The sequence below is a fragment of the Macrobrachium nipponense genome, chromosome 23, assembly GCF_015104395.2.
Source record: "Macrobrachium nipponense isolate FS-2020 chromosome 23, ASM1510439v2, whole genome shotgun sequence".
NCBI classification, from domain to species: domain Eukaryota; kingdom Metazoa; phylum Arthropoda; class Malacostraca; order Decapoda; family Palaemonidae; genus Macrobrachium; species Macrobrachium nipponense.
The window spans coordinates 80796285-80817028 of NC_061090.1; the positions used below are offsets into that span (position 1 = coordinate 80796285).

Here is a 20744-nt window from a genome sequence, read left to right on the forward strand (position 1 = left end):
TGGTCCAGACCGATAACATTGTATCATAGTGTACCACCAGGTGTTAATGCCAATTATAAACGTAGTCTTGGGAAACCACTTTCTATAGTGTTCCCCGACTTTACCGAAGAATTAACTTTAATCGGTAATTCTGTTTTTGGTGGTACTATACGCTATACGTTATCGCGAATGGTCCATTAACATCGTGGTTAAGATCAACCACTATCGGCCGCCATTTGCGTTTCTTACGGTATTCCTCCCAGCATGTTCTATCATAAGCCCCCCCTCCTTTCTTCCCCCGCCATGGCTTGGGGAAGATATGGAAAAGGTGGAGGGGTAGATAATTCAATAAGAATTACCTTACGGAACTCCGTTCGCCGGAGATCCACCGACGGAGACTCCGTCTTATTAAAAGGTTACCATTAGAAACGTTAGTTGATTTTATCATGTTGTATGAGATGTTTTGTGCATCATCTCCGGCATCGCCTAGGTCGATTGGGAACAACTCCCCCCGTTAGGCTTTCCGTTTTCTTGACATGGTACACATCCTCAGCTCCGGTAATATGGCTCCGGTGATGTACTTCACCGGAGATTAGCAAGATTAACAATAATTATCTAAAAAGAAATATGGATTTACCTTGTTGACACGGTAGTCAATTTCTCCGGAGATCACCGGACCTCCGGGATATACGGAATAAAATTGTGAATATTTCTATTTAAAATACGTTACACTCTCCGTTTAATGGTGTTAGCTACGGCGAGACTTTACATGCATGCTAAGTTAAGAATACTTGCATGCTCTATTTCTAAGTTAGTTCAATAAGGAGTGTGGGTACTTATTTAAAATATTATATTACAGAAAGTCCGTTGCGCCTTCCAAGGATGTCCAGGGAATTTCAGTGATCCGGTGGGACATGACTGCTGCCGGTCCCACGCTCATTGCTCGATCTCCTTCATAGCTGAAGAAGGCCAGACCCCGTACATGATCTGGTTCCCGGAGTCTTGCGCATGGTGTTTTGAGTTGACCTCAATCTTGTTAAACGATGAGGTAAGATCAAGTAACAAATGGGTACGCAATTCTTGATTGTTCGATTAACTGATAGAACATTTATTTAGGTTTAAGTTTAAGTTAGTCAATACGACCCGTTTATTCCTATCCCCTCTTACAGGCGGATGAGGAGAGTTTGAAGACGGCCAAGGCAAGTCTTCGACAGTGGGTGTCCGGATTCGGCCGTAATGCTCCACAAGGCTGTCCTTATGTGCTGGATAGCACTTTAGCTACCCGTCTGTTCCCCGGTTCTCCGTCGGCTGCGGTGAAGAGTGAAGTAGCTGCTCCGATTATAGAAGCCATTCGAGCGGCTATGGCTCCAAACCAGGAAGACCAACAACTGACGGGAGATGTGGCTGCTCTGGACATTCATCTAGAACCGATGGATGAGCAGGTGAGTGGCGTAGAGGTTCCGGCAGGATCCTTCATTTCTCCTACCCCCTCTTCTTCGTCCTCTTCATTTCTAGGTTTTGATAAATCTGTTCCTTCACCTTGGGAAGGTTCTAGGTCAGTACGACCCAAGGTGAAGCCTTTGAAGGCATCAAAGCCTTCATCGAAGGCGTCTAAGTCAACTCCGTTGGCGAAATCAGCGTCGTCTCCGGCCCCTAGGCCATCGACTTCGTATGATTCATCGCCAGCTGCCAAGGCCCCACCTCCTTCTAAAGGACAGAGGGGTAAGTCCGCTAAACCCAAGACGACGGAGCTTGACTTACAATCTGACCTCCTCGTGGACAAACTTTTGTCAAGATTTAGAGAGGTAGTGGATGAGAGGCTGGATGAGAGAATTCCTCCTACTCCGGCTCCACTACAGAGCCACGCAGTCGGTGACTGATATAGTGGCGGAGCAGCTAAAGCCGATCAGAGATATGATCGCAGGTCTGCTCCAATCCGGAACTCAAGCTGCTCCATCAGCAGTTCCGGATGCATCAAAATTACCGCCGTTCGATAAGAACAACCCTTGGCGGTTTGCCCTCCACGCTCCATACTTGGATGGCACACTAACCCTTGAAGGTCTGGGTACTCGACCATTGTCAGATTTCGAGTTTTACCCAGAAGGACTCCAGTTTCCTTTCAATGGGTTTGTCAGACTGACGGAGAATGCATTAGTCAGAATGGATAAAATTCCTAAGGAAACAGTTATTTTCCCGAAGGAACAAGCCCAAGCTGTCTGGGCTCGCATTATGACTGATTGGGGTTGTACAAATACGAAACTAACCCCACACAGAGGATCGTATACGATCTTTACAACTCCACAAGACATCTCTTCTCCGTTCATTGATAAGATCACGGAGCTTACAATTCAGGCAGAGAATGATGATCTGCCAATGCCGACTCTCAAAGAGACGGATGCTACCTCCCTCCTCATGCCAGCCACTAGAGAATTCTGGCAGGACGTTCCGTCGACTTTCACAGTCGGAAAACTAGACGCAGACTGTGCGTCTTCTTTGTTTTCAGAAAGACTTCCGAAACTGCCGGATAACTTACTTAAGGCAGAGTTTGAGGCAAGATCAAGGTTGGCAAGGTCCATCAACGCAGTGACATCACTGGAGTTGGTGGCCTCCATATATAAAGAAGAGCAGCTTTTCAAGGTCTTAGCTAAGAGTCTCTTACAGACTTATCAGCTGGACCTTCATGAATTCATTGCAGCCAGGAAAAGCTGCAGGAAACATGTGTTAGCTGAGGCGACTATTAGGCATGAGCCTAATAGACTGATCAAATCTTCCTTCTGGGGAAAGAATCTCTTTCCTCAAGAAGAAGTAGACAAGGTGCTACAGGAGGCGGCCAGGACGAACCAAAACCTTCGAGTTCGTTGGGGTCTCTCTTCCAAACGGAAGTTCAACCCTACAGCGAAGCACCAGAACCCAAAAAAGAAACAGAAGTATTTTACTACTTACAAGGGGTTCTGTAGTCAGCAACGCCAACAAACAAATCCTCCAGCCCAAGTGTCGAAACCTTCGACATCAAAAACCACTCAACCACAACAATTTATGATTGTACCCGCACCTCAGGGCGGACAGTCACCAGCCACAGCAACATGGATGTCTTCTCCGGCATTTAACCCGGCCTACGAAGCCACCGGAGCCTTTCGAGGATACCCTAGACAATCCGGTGGTAATAGAGCTAGAGGACAGTTCCGCCAACGTGGCGGACCTAGAACCAGAGGCGCAATAGGGGGGGGGGGGGGGGGGGGGGGGGGGGGGGGGGGGGGGGGGGGGGGGGGTCAAGGTAGAGGATACAAGCCGACCCATAATCAATGAGAAGGACCGGGTAGGAGGGAGACTGTACCGGTTCAGAGATCAATGGACCTTCAGCCCTTGGGCACACAGTATTGTTTCCAAGGGTCTGGGTTGGAAGTGGAAGAAGGGGTCCCCACCTCCTCCGGTGAATTTCTTTCAGACACCTACACCGGATCTGAAAGAATACACCAAAGATCTCCTACAGAAAAAGGCTATAAAGAAAGTAAAAAGCCTAAAATTCCAGGGACGTCTGTTCACTGTTCCAAAGAAGAATTCGTACAAAAGAAGAGTAGTCCTGGACTTGTCCAAACTGAATTCTTACATTCTCTGCGACAAGTTCCGTATGCTGACTGTCTCGCAGATACGGACCTTACTTCCCCGTGGGGCCGTCACCACCTCTATAGATCTTACAGACGCTTATTATCATGTTCCGATGGCAAGAAATTTCTCTCCCTACCTAGGCTTCCGCTTAGGCAGAAAATCCTATACATTCAAGGTGATGCCGTTCGGCCTCAACATTGCTCCCAGGATATTTACGAAACTAGGAGAGACAGTATTGCAACAACTCAGGAACCAAGGAATAATGCTAGTAGCCTACCTAGACGATTGGCTCATTTGGGCGAAAACAGTAGAAGATTGCCACAAAGCAACAAACAAAGTAATTCAGTTCTTGCAAAGTCTAGGATTTCAGTTGAACTTCGAAAAATCCCGGCTACAACCAGCAAGTCAGTTCGATTGGCTGGGTATTCATTGGGACTTGAAAGAGCACAAGCTATCTCTTCCACCCAAGAAAGCCAAAGAGATAGCATTAGCAACGAAACAATTTATCATGAACAAAATGATAACAAGACGAGCTTTAGAAAGAATTCTCGGCTTACTCCAATTTGCCTCAGTAACAGACGTCCTACTGAAAGCCAAACTCAAAGACATCAATCGAGTTTGGAAAAAGAGAGCAAAGATACATTTAAGAGACAAAGTATCTACAATTCCCTCCTTTTTAATAAAGAGACTACTCCCATGGACACAGTCCAAGAAACTGACCAAATCAGTTCCTTTACAAATCCCCCCTCCTCAAGTGACGATTCATACAGACGCGTCACTCAGTGGTTGGGGGGAGGGGGGGGTTACTCCCAACACCAAATGTTTCAGGGAATCTGGTCACTCAATATGAAACAGTTTCACATAAATGTGTTGGAAGCAATGGCAGTGTTTCTAACCTTGAAACAATTGCATCACCACAAGACAAGTCATGTGAGGATAGTCTCAGACAATTCAGTGGTAGTCCACTGCATAAACAGAGGAGGTTCCAAATCACCCAATCTGAATCATGTTCTAGTAGCAATATTTTCCTTGGCAGCAAAAAGAAACTGGTTCCTGTCAGCAACACATCTGGCAGGAGTGAAAAACGTTATAGCGGACGCTTTATCCAGAACCAAGCCTTTAGAATCGGAGTGGTCCCTAGACATGAATTCATTTCGGTGGATAACCAGACTAGTTCCAGATCTCCAGGTAGACTTGTTTGCGACATGCACCAACCACAAACTTCCTTGCTACGTAGCCCCCAACCTGGACCCTCAGGCCTATGCCATGGACGCATTAACCTTAGATTGGAACCACTGGCAGAAGATTTATCTGTTCCCTCCAGTGAATCTTCTGATGAAGGTGTTACACAAACTACGTTTCTTCAAAGGATCAGTGGCCCTAGTAACACCCAACTGGCCCAAAAGCAATTGGGTTTCCGCTTCCTACTAGAGCTGAAGCTCCATCCCAGACGGATCCCACATCCAAAGTTGACACAAATAGTTCAAACTCAGACTGTGTCAGCTTCCTCAAGAGTAGTTCAAACCCTAACTTTGTGGACTTCATGAAATTTGCAGCTCATAAAGATGCAAATATCGATCCGGAGAACGTCTATTCATAGAATCTGACAAAAGGGATTCAACGCTTAGGCAATATGATTCGGCTGTTAAGAAGTTAGCGGAGTAGTTTATAAAGAATTTCGATATTCTTCAAATGACCCCAAATTTGGCCATTTCATTTTTTAAAACCTTGTTTGATAAAGGCCTAGCCGCTAGTACTATTACTACGATTAAGTCGGCTCTGAAAAAGATTTTTCAAGTCGGATTTAATATTAATTTAGCAGATTCTTATTTTTCATCCATTCCCAAAGCTTGTGCTCGACTTAAGACCTACAATTCGTCCTCAAAAGGTCACGTGGTTTTTAAACGATGTTTTAAAACTAGCCTCGGATATCAACAACGAATCTTGCTCTTACATTTCTCTACTGGGAAAAACTTTGTTTCTTACAGCCATGGCCTCAGGTGCCAGAATATCAGAATTAGCAGCTCTCTCACGTAATCCTGAGAACTTAGATTTCCTCCCATCAGGAGAAGTACTGCTCTCTCCAGATAGGAGTTTCCTAGCTAAAAATGAAGATCCTCAAAATAGATGGTCTCCTTGGAAAATTATACCTCTACCTCAGGATACATCCCTATGTCCTGTGGTAACTCTTAAAGCCTTTTTAGCTAGATCCTCCTCATGTTCCTCTGGTCATTTATTTGCCAGAGAGAAAGGGGGTACTATCTCAATTCAAGGTATTAGACAGCAAATACTCTACTTCATAAAGCAAGCTAATCCAGAATCTTTTCCACATGCTCATGATATTCGGGCTATAGCTACCTCAATTAATTATTTTCAAAATATGAATTTTGATGACCTTAAGAAGTATACGGGTTGGAAATCTCCTCGGGTCTTTAAACGCCACTACCTAAGAAATATTCAAGCCTTAAAATTTTCCACTATAGCGGCGGGGAGTTTAATCTCTTCGGACTAACTTTCCTTACTTCAATTTCGTCCCATTCCTTATACTGTCACCTTTCTACCTGCCACTCTCGCCACGATGCCTCTCACCTCGGTAGATCAGATTCAGCCACCCAAGTATCATGCTTCTCCTTAGAATATCGTTCATTCTTAGATTGGGCTTAATCATACCTGTATATATTGGATTATGAAATGTATATGACTTTTACATTTTTGTTTTATGTATGCATATTTAGTAATTAAGTTATAATATAAGTTATATTCTTAAGTTTAGAAATTAAGATTTATGTATGCATATTTAGTGATTAAGCTATAATATAAGTTATATTCTTAACTTTAGACATTAAGTTTATATTCTACTGATAATTACTTAATGAAGATTGATCTATTAATGATGTTTTCGTTATCCTTATTATTAATTTCAATTCATGAGCTTGGAAGGCATTCTCTGGTATTTTTTCACCGGCGAACACAGGTCGACCCAGAAAAGGGATTTTGACGGAGGAAAAATCTATTTCTGGGGAGTGACCTGTGTCGCCCGGTGAAACCCTACCCTGTTTCCCATCCCATTCCTTTCCAAGCCATTACTGAAATCTATGACAGAAGGATGTAAGATGGCGCTCGCATCGGGCGGGGACTGGGTGAGTCGGAGCGGTGTGGTTGAGACCGCTGTATCGGCACATCCCGTGTTCATATGTTGACGAAGGAGTAATCTAATTGGAAGATGACCTGTGTTTAGTGGCTTTCACACGCCCTTTCTTTATACACGACGCCCTTGAGGTGCTCGCGCGAGGGTAGTAACCTCTGCATACCAATGGTTTAACTTTCTCTGGTATATTTGGAAATTATTTATATCAGAAAAGTATTAAGAAGGACCTTTTCACCGGGCGACACAGGTCTCTCCCCAGAAATAGATTTTTCCTCCGTCAAAATCCCTTTTATTTTAACTTATGGAAGCCACCATTGAGAATCGGCAGGGTTTAACAACTTAACAATTTTAACGGACCTCCTATTAAACGCTCAATAGTCACGGTAAATGACATCAACAATCAGCTGTTGAGAGAGAGAGAGAGAGAGAGAGAGAGAGAGAGAGAGAGAGAGAGAGAGAGAGAACTGATATATATCCACTTGCAAAGGTCAAATAATAGCTGCATTTGAGAAAAATTATAATTTTAATAATACTTATTTTTACTGTGTTCATATTGCATGTTTTATTATATTACAAATGTGAACAGAGTGATGATGTGCCATTTGCATTCTTGTTTTGTTTACAGTCTTAATATAATCAGCATGGGGGAACGTGAAAATAATGACGTGAAATCACTTTAAAAATGCCAAGGAAAATATCAAAGATGATTTGTATGATGATTTGTATGATATCGACGATGAAGCCGAAGTTGACTCCCCAGAACCAGACTGAAATCCCTAAGATGGTGGCATATGTGATCAACCTTGTGATATGTATGAGAAACTTTTAATGAAAAATTAATATGTTATCCAAAATATTATTACTCCTGGAATTACACTAACTTTAAAATTTCTAAAAGGTTACCGAAAGATAAAGGTTGCTGTGAGCGCAACCATAACTCAATGTTAACATTTTCTCAGCTGGGATCACATAGATATAAGTTGGTTTCATTGATTTAGAATTGCTCCTCAAATAGGCTATTTGTTATTAAAGACATGCCAATAATATATAAAGTAAAGGTGGTTTTATTACCTTTACTATCAGTTAATTTCATAAAGTGAATCTTTATGTATGTTGGTGGTTAGGCTATAATGCCGCAGCTAGCCTACTGATGTACATCTTAGGATTCAAAGTTTGATTTTTAGAATTGTAGTATAAGACGACTCCCAGTTTTTAAGAGTGAATTTTAGGATTTAAAGATTGTCTTATGTGCGGAAATATACAGTACTAAGGTTGTTGCTCCAATGTTGGAACTCCCATTTACAACTTAAAAGCTCTGTATGGCCACTGCAATAACAGTAAAAGTTCTTATGCATCGATAAGTAATGGGAATCTGCACACCCCACATGAATTATTTTCCCTTTTCATTCTTGAGCAGATTTAATTACATTAAGATACCAGTTACACATCCACAACTTAACATGCTTTGTGGCTCCACTAAAATATTAATATGCACAATTTGTAAACTTTAGCATGTGCTCTAATTTTGAGCATACATTCACTGACTTATAAAAAAAATATTAAGATTTTAGAAGATAACTACAAGAGCTGATCACCAACTCCTAGTTTACTAGTGTCTCCACGCAAGCAAACTAAATCAAGTAAAGCAAGTAAAGCCAAGCAACAACATATAAACTGTAATACTCATCCACTTCACTACACTATAATAAAAAAAAAAAGATAAAAAAAAACTAACAGCATACAATCGAACCCCATTCATCATGCACTCCAGAAAAAGTTAAAAGCCACATCACACCATTCCACAAGGGAAACAAGAACCCAAAACCCACAAACTTTTCACCTGCCATGTTGGGCCTTGATTATCTTGATTCCCCTCAGTTATCATGACACTTATAATAATTATAATTCAATTAGTAAATTGTAAAACTAAAAAATTCTGGTATACCCAATAATACCAGCCAAAAATTTAAATTGGTCTCAACATTTCAATGCAAGCTCATTATGTTAAAATTGAATCATAGTTTTAATAAGATACATAGAGCAATCACAGCCCAACTAAGTACAGGAATCTTAAGTGTGTCCTCATATTACTTACCTTGACTTGCTGATTGCTCTTTGTACAACTTCAGTGCACTGACGGAACGCCTTGGCACTACAGATTTCCTAGCCTGGGAAGTCAATGACTTTTTCAATACGGAAGTTCGGCGACGTTTCACTTTTTCTCCTCCATCCATCAGGTTTAAAGCAATCTCAGGGCTCTCTACTGCCACCGCTTCTGCAAAAATGATGAGGAAAATCTTGAAGAAAAAATTTGGAAAGCAAAAAACTACATGGTATGAAACTATGAATAAACATCCGAGATATTTTTCAGGTACGTGAATACAAACACTGAGGGAAGGCCGGACTGTTAAAATGCCAGTCGTGATAATTATTGGGAAAATACTAGTAGGAATAATTATGGCAGTCAGAGTCGTCCCATGCGACAAAGTAATTCTAAAAATGTTTCTTTCAGGAATAATAAGTTTCAGAAATAATGATAATGTTTCCTTCAGGAATAATAATACCTCTTTTAGGAATAGTGAATAATTCTGGGACAAATGTGGTCTTGTTTCTTTGGGGGGGGGGGGGGGTGTCATGTAAAAACAAAAACAGGTGTTATGCTTTTAAAAAAATGCAACAGTCCAGGTAGAATCCGTTGATGGGTGTCGGGAATGAAGAGGCTGTGTCTGTTACGGTCAAGACTAGAGATCAATGACTACCCAGCAGTTTCACTAAGTTCGTATCTTAGGGCTGTGTGTCAACCATAGGATCACACTTAGAAAGGGGAGTGGGAATTTTGCGAGATACAGGTGCTGCACAATCTTTGATCTTGAAAGAGGCCCTGCCGGTTGACTTTGAACCTTTTGGGGAGGAATTTGTGATCTTCTCTGGTTTTCTGGATTCAGTTAAGTCATATCCTATCAACATTTTTCAGCTGGACTGACCATCGTTTTCTGGGGCTATTAAATTGGCCATTGTAGAAAAATTTCCTGTGAAGAATATAGACGTTGTTTTGGGCAATGTTGTTGTCTATAAGAATACAACTTGTCTAATTTTGATGATGAACCCTGAAATGTCTGTAGTGACTCGTTCTCAAAGTAGGGTAGTTGACGGTGCAGTCAAAAACCGATTTAGATATAAGTAACTTAGAATGTAGTGATAGTAATAGTGTAGTAATAAGGGATGGTTTAGTTAAGCCTGATTGGACAAGAGAAGAGCTTACTAAAGCTCAGAAGCAGGAGTTCCTCAGTTTGCCCAAGGAATCTGGCCCTCGGATTGATTTAACAGTGTCTCACTACCGAATCATTAACGAAATTCTGTACATGTGCAGTAGGCCTAAAGATTTGTCAGGGCATTTTGTCATTCAAAAGACGACGTTGAAACTTCTGTTTGACTTCTGGTGGCCAGGTTTGAAATCAGACGTAACGAAGTTAGGCAACGATATTTGTCAAAAGGTAGGCAAACCGAATAAGTTGGTTCCAAAGGCACAATTGATCCCTATTCCTTTGGTGTCAGAGCCTTTCAAGGAAGTCATAATTGATGTGGTTGGTCCTTCACCTAGATCTAGGAGTGGGAATGAATATATTTTTACTATCATGGATAAAAATGTCCCGTTTTCCTGAGGCTATTCCCCTCCTTACAATCAAGAGTGTAAAGATTCTGGATGTCTTAATAAATTTCTTTACCAAGTTTGGGTTACCTAAAGTAATTCAAAGTGATAATGGTTCTAATTTTACCAGTAGATATTTCAGGAGTAAGATGGCAGAATTAGGGATTAAGCATGTAACCTCGTCCCCATACCATCTGGAGACTCAAGGCGTTTTGGAGAGGTTCCACCAAACTTTGAAATCGATGCAGTGGAAATATTGTCTGGCTCATGGATCCATTGGGTATAAGGAACTTCCCTACTTACTGTTTGCTTTTCGTTCATCTCCAGGTCAGACATTGGGTCTGTCTCCTTTTAATTTAGTGTTTGGGCATAATGTCCGTGGTCCTTTGGAGGTCATAAGAGAAGTGTGGGGAGGTGACAATGCCAAAGTTAATTTATTGGATTACGTCTTTGGTCAAGGGGATAAATTGACGAAAGCTTGGGAGTTTGCTAAGAAAAATTTGGTGAGTAGTCAGAATAAAATGAATTATTATTTTGATAAAAAATCCAAACCACGCAGTTTTGCAGTAGGTGAAAGGTTTTAGTATTGTTACCTTTGCCAGGAAATTCCTTAAGGGGTTCATTTTCAGGTCCCTGGAGGGTAATTACAAAATTAAATAAGTCAATTATTTGGTGGAGACCCCCGAACGCAGGGAACCCTATCAACTCTGCCACATAAATATGCTAAAGAAATTCATATATAAAGAAAATGCAATTCCTGTGACCATTACCGGGAAGGGTGATGATAATGATAATATTCCCTTTTCAGATTATGGTTTTGATAAAGGTAATTTTATTGACAAAGTGTGTTGGTCTTCTGATAATCAAAACTTTGAAAAATTTTGATGAATTAGTAACACATTTGGATTTGGACAAGTGGAATGTACTGAAAAGGTTAATGTATGAATATAATGACTTATTTTCTGATGTCCCCAGTCGTACGTTTATTTTACAGCATGATATAGTCGTAGGTGATGCTAATCCGGTCAAACAGTCCCCGTATTGTTTAAATCCTGTAAAAGGTGAGGTGGAGGCCAAGGAAGTAAAGTAGTATATGTTAAGAGACAGTCTTATAGAGCTGAGTAATAGTCCTTGGTCCTCACCGGTGGTGTTGGTAAAAAAAAAAAAAACAAAGACGGTAGTTATAGGATGTGGACAATCAGAAATTAAATGAGGTCACCCATTCTGATAGTTTTCCTTTGCCTCGTGTGGAGGACTGTATTGATCGTTTAGGTCAAGCAAAATATATTAGTAAATTGTAATGCTCTTTGGGTTAAAGAATGCCGCCACCACTTTCAAAAGGTTAATGAATTCTTTAGTTTATGGGTTGGAAGGTTGAGTGGTTTACATTGATGACATTGTGATTTATTCTGACGATTGGGACACTCTTCTAAAACATATTAAGGCTCTATTTAAGGTATTAAGAAGAGCTGGTTTAGTGATAAATCTAAGTAAATGTGATTTTGCTACAGCAGAAGTGGTATACTTGGGACACTGTCGGTAATGGGAAGGTAGTTCCCAAGAGAGCTAATGTAGAGGTAGTAGAGAGTATGCCAGTGCCATCTTGTCGTAAGAATGTCCAGAGATTCCTCGGCTTGATGAGATATTATAGACGTTTTGTTAAAAACTTTTCACATATAGCAGATACTCCTACTAACCTTCTTAAGAAACAGGTATCATTTGTATGGGAGGAGAGGACTCAAAATGCTTTTGAGTCCCTCAAAAAAGTGTTATTGACCTTTCTAGTGTTGAGAACCCCCAATTTCAACATTCCCTTTTCTCTTGCTACAGATGCAAGTGATGTTGGAGTTGGGGCTGTGCTACTGTAGCAGGATGAACAGGGGATATCTCATCCGGTAGCTAATTTCTCAAAAACGTTAATGCCTCCCCAGAGGAAATATTCCACTGTGGATAAAGAAACTTTGGCCTTGGTTTTGTCAATTAATCATTTTGATGTATACCTTTCCTCCACAGATTCACTTATCTTAGCCTTAACAGATCATAACCCTTTAACCTTCCTTAATTGGTTTAAGAATAAAAACCAAAGGTTGGCTTGTTGGAGTATATTATTGCAGGAATGGGACCCTGCAATTCAAACATATTCCTGGCAAAGACAATGTTTTGGCAGATGCTCTTTCTTGGATGGGGGTTTGAAACCTCAGTGGCTGGCTTCACGGATTCGATCTATTTTACTAATATGATATTGTTATAATACAATAAGTTTCATACATACTTACCTGGCAGATATATACATAGCTAAGACTCCGTCGTCCCCGACAGAAATTCAAATTTCGCGCCACTCGCTACCGGTAGGTCAGGTGATCTACCTGCCTGCCCTGGGCGGCAGGACTAGGAACCATTCCCGTTTTCTATCATATTTTCTCTCTTCCACCTGTCTCCTGCGGGGAGGCTGGGTGGGCCATTAATCGTATATATCTGCCAGGTAAGTATGTATGAAACCTTTATTGTATATTACAATATCATTTTCATACAATGAACTTACCTGTCAGATATATACATAGCTGATTGGCACCCTTTGGTGGAGGGTCAGAGACAGCTAATATGGAATAGACAGGTAAACAACATATGTTGTAGGTATAAAAGAAAAAACCTTTGGTTTCCTACCTGATAGGTGGTAGACTTCGTGGCTGTAGCCCGGTAGTCTGCATCACCTCAAGACTTTAGCGAGATATTAGATCTATGGCTAGAGTTCTTGTGGGTCTGTCGATGGGTATAAGAACCGCTTATTCGGCAGAGCCTAAAAGGACTTTGTCAATGGGTACTGGACCACTTCTATGACAACACACCTTGTGAAGGAGCATAACCAATCCCGACCACCTGATCCTAACCACCATGTTAGTATATAGAATTGTTCTGAGTTATCCCCGAACTCATTACAAACAACCCATAACTCGAAACGAAAAAACGCATTCATACAAAAATTCTCAAAAAAAAAAAAAAAAAAAAAATTTAATACTCCCCTAAAAGATATCACAAGAGTTCCTTACTGAACAACAGTGACTGGCCGCCAGTGCAGCACCGAGCCCTCTTTGTCAGCAGAAATCTAGAACATATCTAGTAGAAGGTATGTACAAATTTAAGGATTGGTGTTTGCTCCCGTACCCAGTATTGTATCCGCCGATACAAAAGGTCCCAGAGAAAAACATTTCTCGTAGGTCACGCGAACGTCTTTAAGATAGTGAGATGCAAAAACTGAATTGCACCTCCAATATGTCGTGTCAATGATTTTCTTTAACGACATATTCTTCTGAAAAGAGAGAGACGTCGCCACTGCTCTAACTTCATGGGCTTTTACTCTTAAAAGCGGAAAAGTCTCGTCAGGACAGAACTTGTGAGCATCCGTAATGACGCTCCTAATGAAGAAAGCTAATGCGTTCTTAGACATGATTCTTGTGGGGTCCTTAATCGAACACCAAAGACTTTGTCTAGAGCCTCCCATTTGTTTCTTTCTTTGTAAGAAGAACTTCAAGGCTCTTATCGGGCAAAGAGACCTCTCTGTTTCTCTCCCTACTAGACTCGATAAGCCTTTGATCTCGAATCTCTTGGGCCAGGGATTCGATGGATTTTCATTCTTCGCTAGAAAAAGAGTTCTAAACGAGCAAAAGGCCGAGTCTTTGTTAAAGCCGACTTCATCTTCTAGGGCATGAAGTTCGCCAACTCTTTTGGCTGTCGCCAAAGATAGGAGAAACAAGCATTTTCTTGTTATATCCCTGAACGAAGCTACGTGGGGAGGCTCAAATCTGTCAGATGAAAGGAACTTGAGAACTACGTCCAGGTTCCAGCTGGGAGGAGTTAGTTCCTTCGATTTTGTCGTTTCAAACGATCTAACCAAGTCGTGCAGATCTTTATTCTCAGCAATGTCTAGGCCTCTGTTTCTAAATACTGCCGAAAGCATGCTCCTGTATCCTTTGATCGTCGATACATACAAATGAGAGACCTCTCTCAAGAACAAAAGGAAATCAGCGATTTCGGTTATAGAGGTACTGGAGGAGGACAACTTCTTAGACTTACACCACCTTCTGAATACCTCCCACTTCGACTGATAGACTCGTCTAGTGGAAGCTCTGCGGGCTCTAGCGATAGCGCTTGCAGCTTCGCGAGAAAACCCCCTCGCTCTGACAAGTCTTTCGATAGTCGAAAGGCAGTCAGCGCGAGAGCGGGGAGGTTTTGATGAAACCTCTCGAAGTGTGGCTGTCTGAGAAGATCCATCCTTTTTGGAAGGGATCTTGGGAAGTCTACTGTCCACTCCAGCACCTCTGCAAACCAATCTTGTGCTGGCCAAAACGGGGCTATCAGGGTCATCCTTGTCCCGTTGGACCCTACGAACTTTCTCAACACTTGTCCCAGGATTTTGAAAGGGGGGAAAGCGTACACGTCCACATGAGACCAGTCCAGCAGGAAGGCGTCGACCACGAGAGCTCTTGGGTCTTCCACCACTGAACAAAAGACTTCCAGCCTTTTGGAAAGGAATGTGGCGAACAGATCTACGTGAGGAGTGCCCCAAAGATCCCAAAGACTCTGACACACTTCTGAATGAAGAGTCCATTCTGTGTGAAGGACCTGGCTTCTCCTGCTCAGTCTGTCCGCCCTGACGTTTCTCGTCCCCTGAACAAATCTTGTCAGGAGGGAGATGTTTCTTTGTGAGGCCCAAATTAGCAGATCTCTTGCTATCTCGTAAAGCGACACTGAGTGCGTTCCTCCTTGCTTCCGAATGTAGGACAGGGCTGTAGTGTTGTCCACATTCACTTGGACCACACTGTTCGTCACAAAGGGTTCAAAGAACTTTAGCACCAAGTGAACTGCTAGAAGTTCTTTGCAATTTATGTGCCAGGACACCTGTGCTGCCTTCCAGGTGCCTGACACTTCTCTCGGTCCTAGTGTTGCTCCCCAACCCTTCTCCGATGCGTCGGAATACAACACTCGGCTTGGGTTCGGAACTTCCAGAGAAATTCCCTTGTTCTCTTTTAGAGGGGACAACCACCATTGCAGGTGTGGTTTCATCTCCATTGGAAGGAGAAAACTGTCGGAGAGAAGTCCCGTCTTCCAGTTCCAAGATCTCCTTAGGAAAAACTGAAGAGGGCGAAGATGTAGTCTTCCTAGAGGAAAGAACTGTTCGAGCGAGGAAAGGGTGCCTAGCAGGCTTAACCATTCCCTCGCCGAAGTCCGTTCTTTCCCTAAGAAGAGAGAGACTTTTTCCAAGCCTCTCACGATTCTCTCTTGCGAAGGAAATACTCGAAAACCCCGAGAATCCATCTGAATCCCCAGATAGACCAAGTTCTGTCTGGGAATCAGCTGTGACTTCTCGAGGTTCACGAGTAGTCCCAACGCCTTTATCAGGTCTAGGGTCAAAGAAAGGTCCTCCAAACACTGTCTCTCTGTTCTGGCCCTGATGAGCCAATCGTCCAAATATAGAGAGATGTTGACGCCTTTGAGGTGAAGAAAACCTCGCCACATTCCTCATCAGGTTTGTGAAGACCTGAGGAGCTGTGGACAGGCCGAAACACAAGGCCCTGAACTGAAAGATCCTTCCCCCCGTCATGAAACGGAGGTACTTCTTCGACGAAGGGTGAATCGGGACATGAAAATAGGCGTCCTTGAGATCCAGCGACACCATCCAATCTCCTTGACGTAAAGCCGCCAGGACTGAGGCCGAAGTCTCCATAAAGAACTTCTCCTTTAGAACGAACTTGTTCAGAGCGCTGACATCTAGAACTGGTCTCCAGCCCCCGAGGCTTTCGCAACCAGGAAAAGCCGATTGTAAAACCCCGGAGAGTTTTGCTCTAGAACCAATTCTATAGCTCTTTTGTCCCACATTTGATTCACCATCAGACGAAGAGTATCCCTCAGTACAGGGTCCCTGTATCTCGCTGACAGTTCCCGCGGAATGGTCGTTAGGGGAGGACTGTCTTGGAAGGGGATAAGATATCCCTTCCTGATTATGGACATGGAAGAGGCGTCCGAGTTTATGAGTGACCAGGCGTCTGCAAATTCGAGAAGCCTGGCCCCCACTGGTGTTTGGAGGCTGTCTGTCACTTCCCTTTCTTAAAGGGACGGGAATGAGCCTTACCTCTCCTCTCAAGACCTCTTCTCTTAGAGGTAGCTCTGGAGAGAGGGCCTCCTCGAAAGGGCTGAACCGTAGAAGTCGGTCCTTTCTTGTCAACTGAAACAAGTGGTCTCTTCTTCCTTGCAGTTTGCAGGAGAAGATCCTGAGTCGCCTTCTCAGTCAGTGATCGAGAAATGTCCTTCACTAACTGAGAAGGAAACAGGAAGTCAGACATGGGAGCGAAAACCAGGGCTGCTCTCTGTGAGGGAGAAACCGCCTTGGTTAGGAAGGAACTAAAAATACTCCTCTTCTTAAGGAGTACTGCTCCGAAAAGAGAGGAGATTTCTCCTGATCCGTCTTGTACCGCCTTGTCAATACAAGCAAGAATACTCAGAATGACTTCGGGGTCTAGACCATCCGAGTCATGAGCTTTCTTAGACATCACCCCAAGGGACCAGTCTAGGAAATTAAACACTTCCAAAATATGGAAGAGTCCCTTGAGGAGATGATCCGTCTCCGAAATCGCCCAAGACACGCGAGCTCCATTCAAAGCGTGTCTCCTTGACGAGTCAACCAAGGTTGAAAAGTCCGCTTCGGCTGCCGCTGGGAGAGAAAGGCCCATGTTCTCCCCAGTTCGGTACCAGAAACCTCTCTTGCCAGAAAGTATGGCTGGAGGCATACAGAAGGTGGTTCTGCCCAGATCCTTCTTAGACAACATCCATTTGTCTAAGGACTGAAGCGCTCTCTTCATAGAGATCGTAGGTCTCATCTTCAAGACCGACGAAGACTTAGGCACAATCGCACTCGAAAACAGTGATCGAGGCGAAGGAGGAGCGGCAGGAGTTAAAGAATCTCCGTATTCCCGTAAAAGAAGGTCAGTCAGAACTTTATAGTTCGAGACTCCTTCTCTACCGTCACCCTCTTCTTCAAAATCTCCTTCTACACCTTGTGGAGAATCGGCCTGAAAAACGAGAGGATCTTCATCCCGTTCTCTCTCTACTGGTGGCAAACTCCTACTAGGAGAGGGGCTCATAGAGTGAACCGACTCTCTCTCACGTCTAAAAGAAGTCTCGCGTCTGCTTGACTTCTCGCGCCTGAAAAGCTCCTCGCGCTTGGCTGGCGCCTCGCGCTTGTCTGGCGCCTCGCGCTTGGCTGGCGCTTCACGCTTGGCTGGAGCGTGTAGCCTGGCTGGCATCTCGCGCCTGGCTGACGTCTCGCGCTTGTCTGGCGCCTCACGCAATGTTGACTCCTCGCGCCTGGCTGGCGCCTCGCGCTTGGCTGAATCCTCGCGCTTGGCTGAATCCTCGCGCCTGGCTGGCGCCTCACGCCTGAGCGTATCCTGATCTAGAGCAACTCGCTCGGATAGATCCTGACGTTTGTACGACTCTTCGCGCCTGGAAGACGTCCCATGTCTGGAGGACGCTTCACGTCTGGCCGGTGAAAGAAGACGAGACTTCTTAATAGGAAGTCTAGCGTCCTTCTTGCGAGGGGGATCCCTCGAAAGAACTCCAACCAAAGAGGCAATCTGCTCTTGAACTGCAAGCAATATCCTCTTGGAAGCCACCCCAGCGTCCTCTTCAATAGAAGAAGCAGGAGAACTCGAAGGAGTGCGATCCTCAAATACTGTTCTAGGAGGCGTCGAAACCAGCTTAGCCTTCTTGATAGAAGAAGGAGCTTCCTCCGAGAAGCGTTCCGGGCTCGAGTCGAACGCGCGCTCTTTCCAATGCCTTTTCAGTGGCCTAGAAAGATCCGAGTCCTTCCACCCTCGTTTAGGTGAAGGAGAACCGGACGACGAGAAACAATCTCGTAGGACGCTTCTATTAGAGCGGTCCTGAGCAGACTGTAACGAAACAGAACCTGCTGAAGGGACGCCTGACCGTTGGGGATTCCCCACAACCTCCGTACGACTTTCGACTTTCCTACTCCTCTGGGTATGTGAGTTTGGAAGAGGTCTAGGCCTGGGAGCATCGCAGGGACGGTCAGACGCCCCCTCCACAACACTGGAACACTGGGAACACTCACTTCACTTAGTAATTCACAATCACTAGCCTTACCTTGCATGGCCGCCATCTTTGTCTTCATTTTACGAAGAGTAGCCTTCAGATTGGCGATTTCAGAAGCCGAATCCGAATGCAAAGCCTGTGAGGATTCAGATACATAGGGAGAATCATATTCATTAATAAAAGGAGAGTTAGACTCAGAAAAAGGCTCAATAGGCCTTGTACTCACACTCTTTTGTGCAGCCCGTCTAATCCTATCCCTCTCTAACTTCTTCAAGTAAGAAGTTAGAGTCTTCCATTCATTAGCATCCAACTTTTCACACTCAATACAGGTGTTAGCCAAAGAACAGTCAAACCCCCTACATTTACGACATACAGTGTGAGGATCAACCGAAGCCTTCGGTATCCTCACCTTGCAGCCTACATTCACACACACACTCACACTAACACTTGAATCAGACATTCTATTAGAAAAATCAAAAGCAAGTCCAAATCCAGTCCACAGTAGCGAATGCCAAAACAACGATCCAGTACGTCACCAAGAAATCCAATAAAGATGATCAATAAAGTCTTGAAAAGCGAATTCCAGTCAGGAGGTAGTAACAACAATGTTGATACCACCGGCGACAGAGAAAATATGATAGAAAACGGGAATGGTTCCTAGTCCTGCCGCCCAAGGCAGGCAGGTAGATCACCTGACCTACCGGTAGCGAGTGGCGCGAAATTTGAATTTCTGTCGGGGACGACGGAGTCTTAGCTATGTATATATCTGACAGGTAAGTTCATTGTATGAAAATGATTTTTTTGGGGGGGAACGTGAGGGAGAAGACGGTCATAGCCTTTTTTTTTTTTTTTTTTTTTTTTTGCATCATGGTATATTATGGTTGAGTTTCGATGATGTCTATTGTTTTGATTTAAGAGTTGACACTGCTATGGGTAATGATAAGGTTAATAATAAGGTTTACTGTAAATGGTTATATTAAGGCTTAGTGTAAAGTAAGATTAAGTTTATGGTGGTGGCGTACCATGTATTGTTTTTCAGGTGTTTACAGAGATCCAGAGGTTTGGGTCCTCATTACATGACTGTCGGAGCAGTGTTGTTCAAATGCCATGTTAATATAAGGCTTGCAGTATACCCTCAGCTATGTACAACCGCTTTTGGGATCATGCTTCATAATTTGCGAATGGTTTATCTTGTTGCTTACAAGCCCGGTGTAGAAATGTATTTCACTGTTAATGTGATTTGGTGCCTAAGATAGCAAGAGACTATCATATGGAAAGTGATTAAAACCAGGACAAATATATGGTTATATCCTATAAACTCTGCTTTAGAGGATCGGTTCTGGAATGCTGAGAAGTGAGGAGTTAAATGGTGCTCTGTAATGATTTTGGTATAAAGTTTTTTTACTCTTTTTCAGATCATGTAAAAATTAATTTTGTACGTCGACTGTTTTTGCTATGCATCTCTTTGCAATGTTAAGTCTCATAACTGTTACCTTTTTCAGGTGTTTATTTTGGTAAACCTGTTAAAAAAAATTTTTTTTTTTTTTTTTTTTTTTGGTATGTGCTGAGGTGTTAGAACTTTGCCATTTCCTTTTTGTTTTGGTTCATTATCTTTAGTTTACCCTAATTTGTTATTTATCATAGTATCCCTATCCAGGTTGTGAGTTTTCTTCCTCCACATTAAGAGTTACCATTCCTGTTTTTGATCCTTGGCCTGTTTATTCTCAGAGTCCAGTTTTTGGTTTCCTTGGAGAATTCTGAAGTGACTTTGGAAGTCCCTGTACCCAGGTGTAGGAGTCTTGTTCTTCGTGTTGGTACCACAACTTATGGATTCCCAAAGTTTGCTCCTTTATTCTACAAAGATTTTAGCTTGTTTTATCCCTGGAGCTTATTGCAACGTATCGTCGTATTGTAGTTTGCGATTGGCAACAAAACATAAACGTAATAAAACTATTTTTACCTTATATTATTGTCATATATTCATAATAAAACGCATATCGTCTGTATTATTGGCATATCTTCATAATAAAAAGCCTCTTCAAGGAATAATTTCTTGGGGAAAGCATTTTTCAGAAGACAAAAATACACTTTACAAGTTTACAGTATACATTGATTACTTTATTTTTATGTGATTACATTAATATTACAGTATGGTACTGTATTCAGTACAGTAACTAATGTTTTTTATCATAAATGTATATTCATTCACGAAAAAAATAATACGTATGATCACCGTGATGTCACCAAACCTACAGT

General features: G+C 42.8%; 1 protein-coding gene across 7 annotated transcripts in view; it reads right to left on the minus strand.

The window, feature by feature from the left end:
• LOC135202024 (protein ELYS-like) overlaps nucleotides 1-20744 on the minus strand; it is a 241020-nt gene that overhangs the window by 29464 nt on the left and 190812 nt on the right. For all 7 annotated transcript variants that reach the window (XM_064231315.1, XM_064231323.1, XM_064231317.1 and 4 more), the window contains one exon: nucleotides 8829-9008. In XM_064231315.1, coding sequence (XP_064087385.1) covers nucleotides 8829-9008 — 180 coding nt within the window. The remainder of the gene's footprint in view (nucleotides 1-8828; nucleotides 9009-20744) is intronic.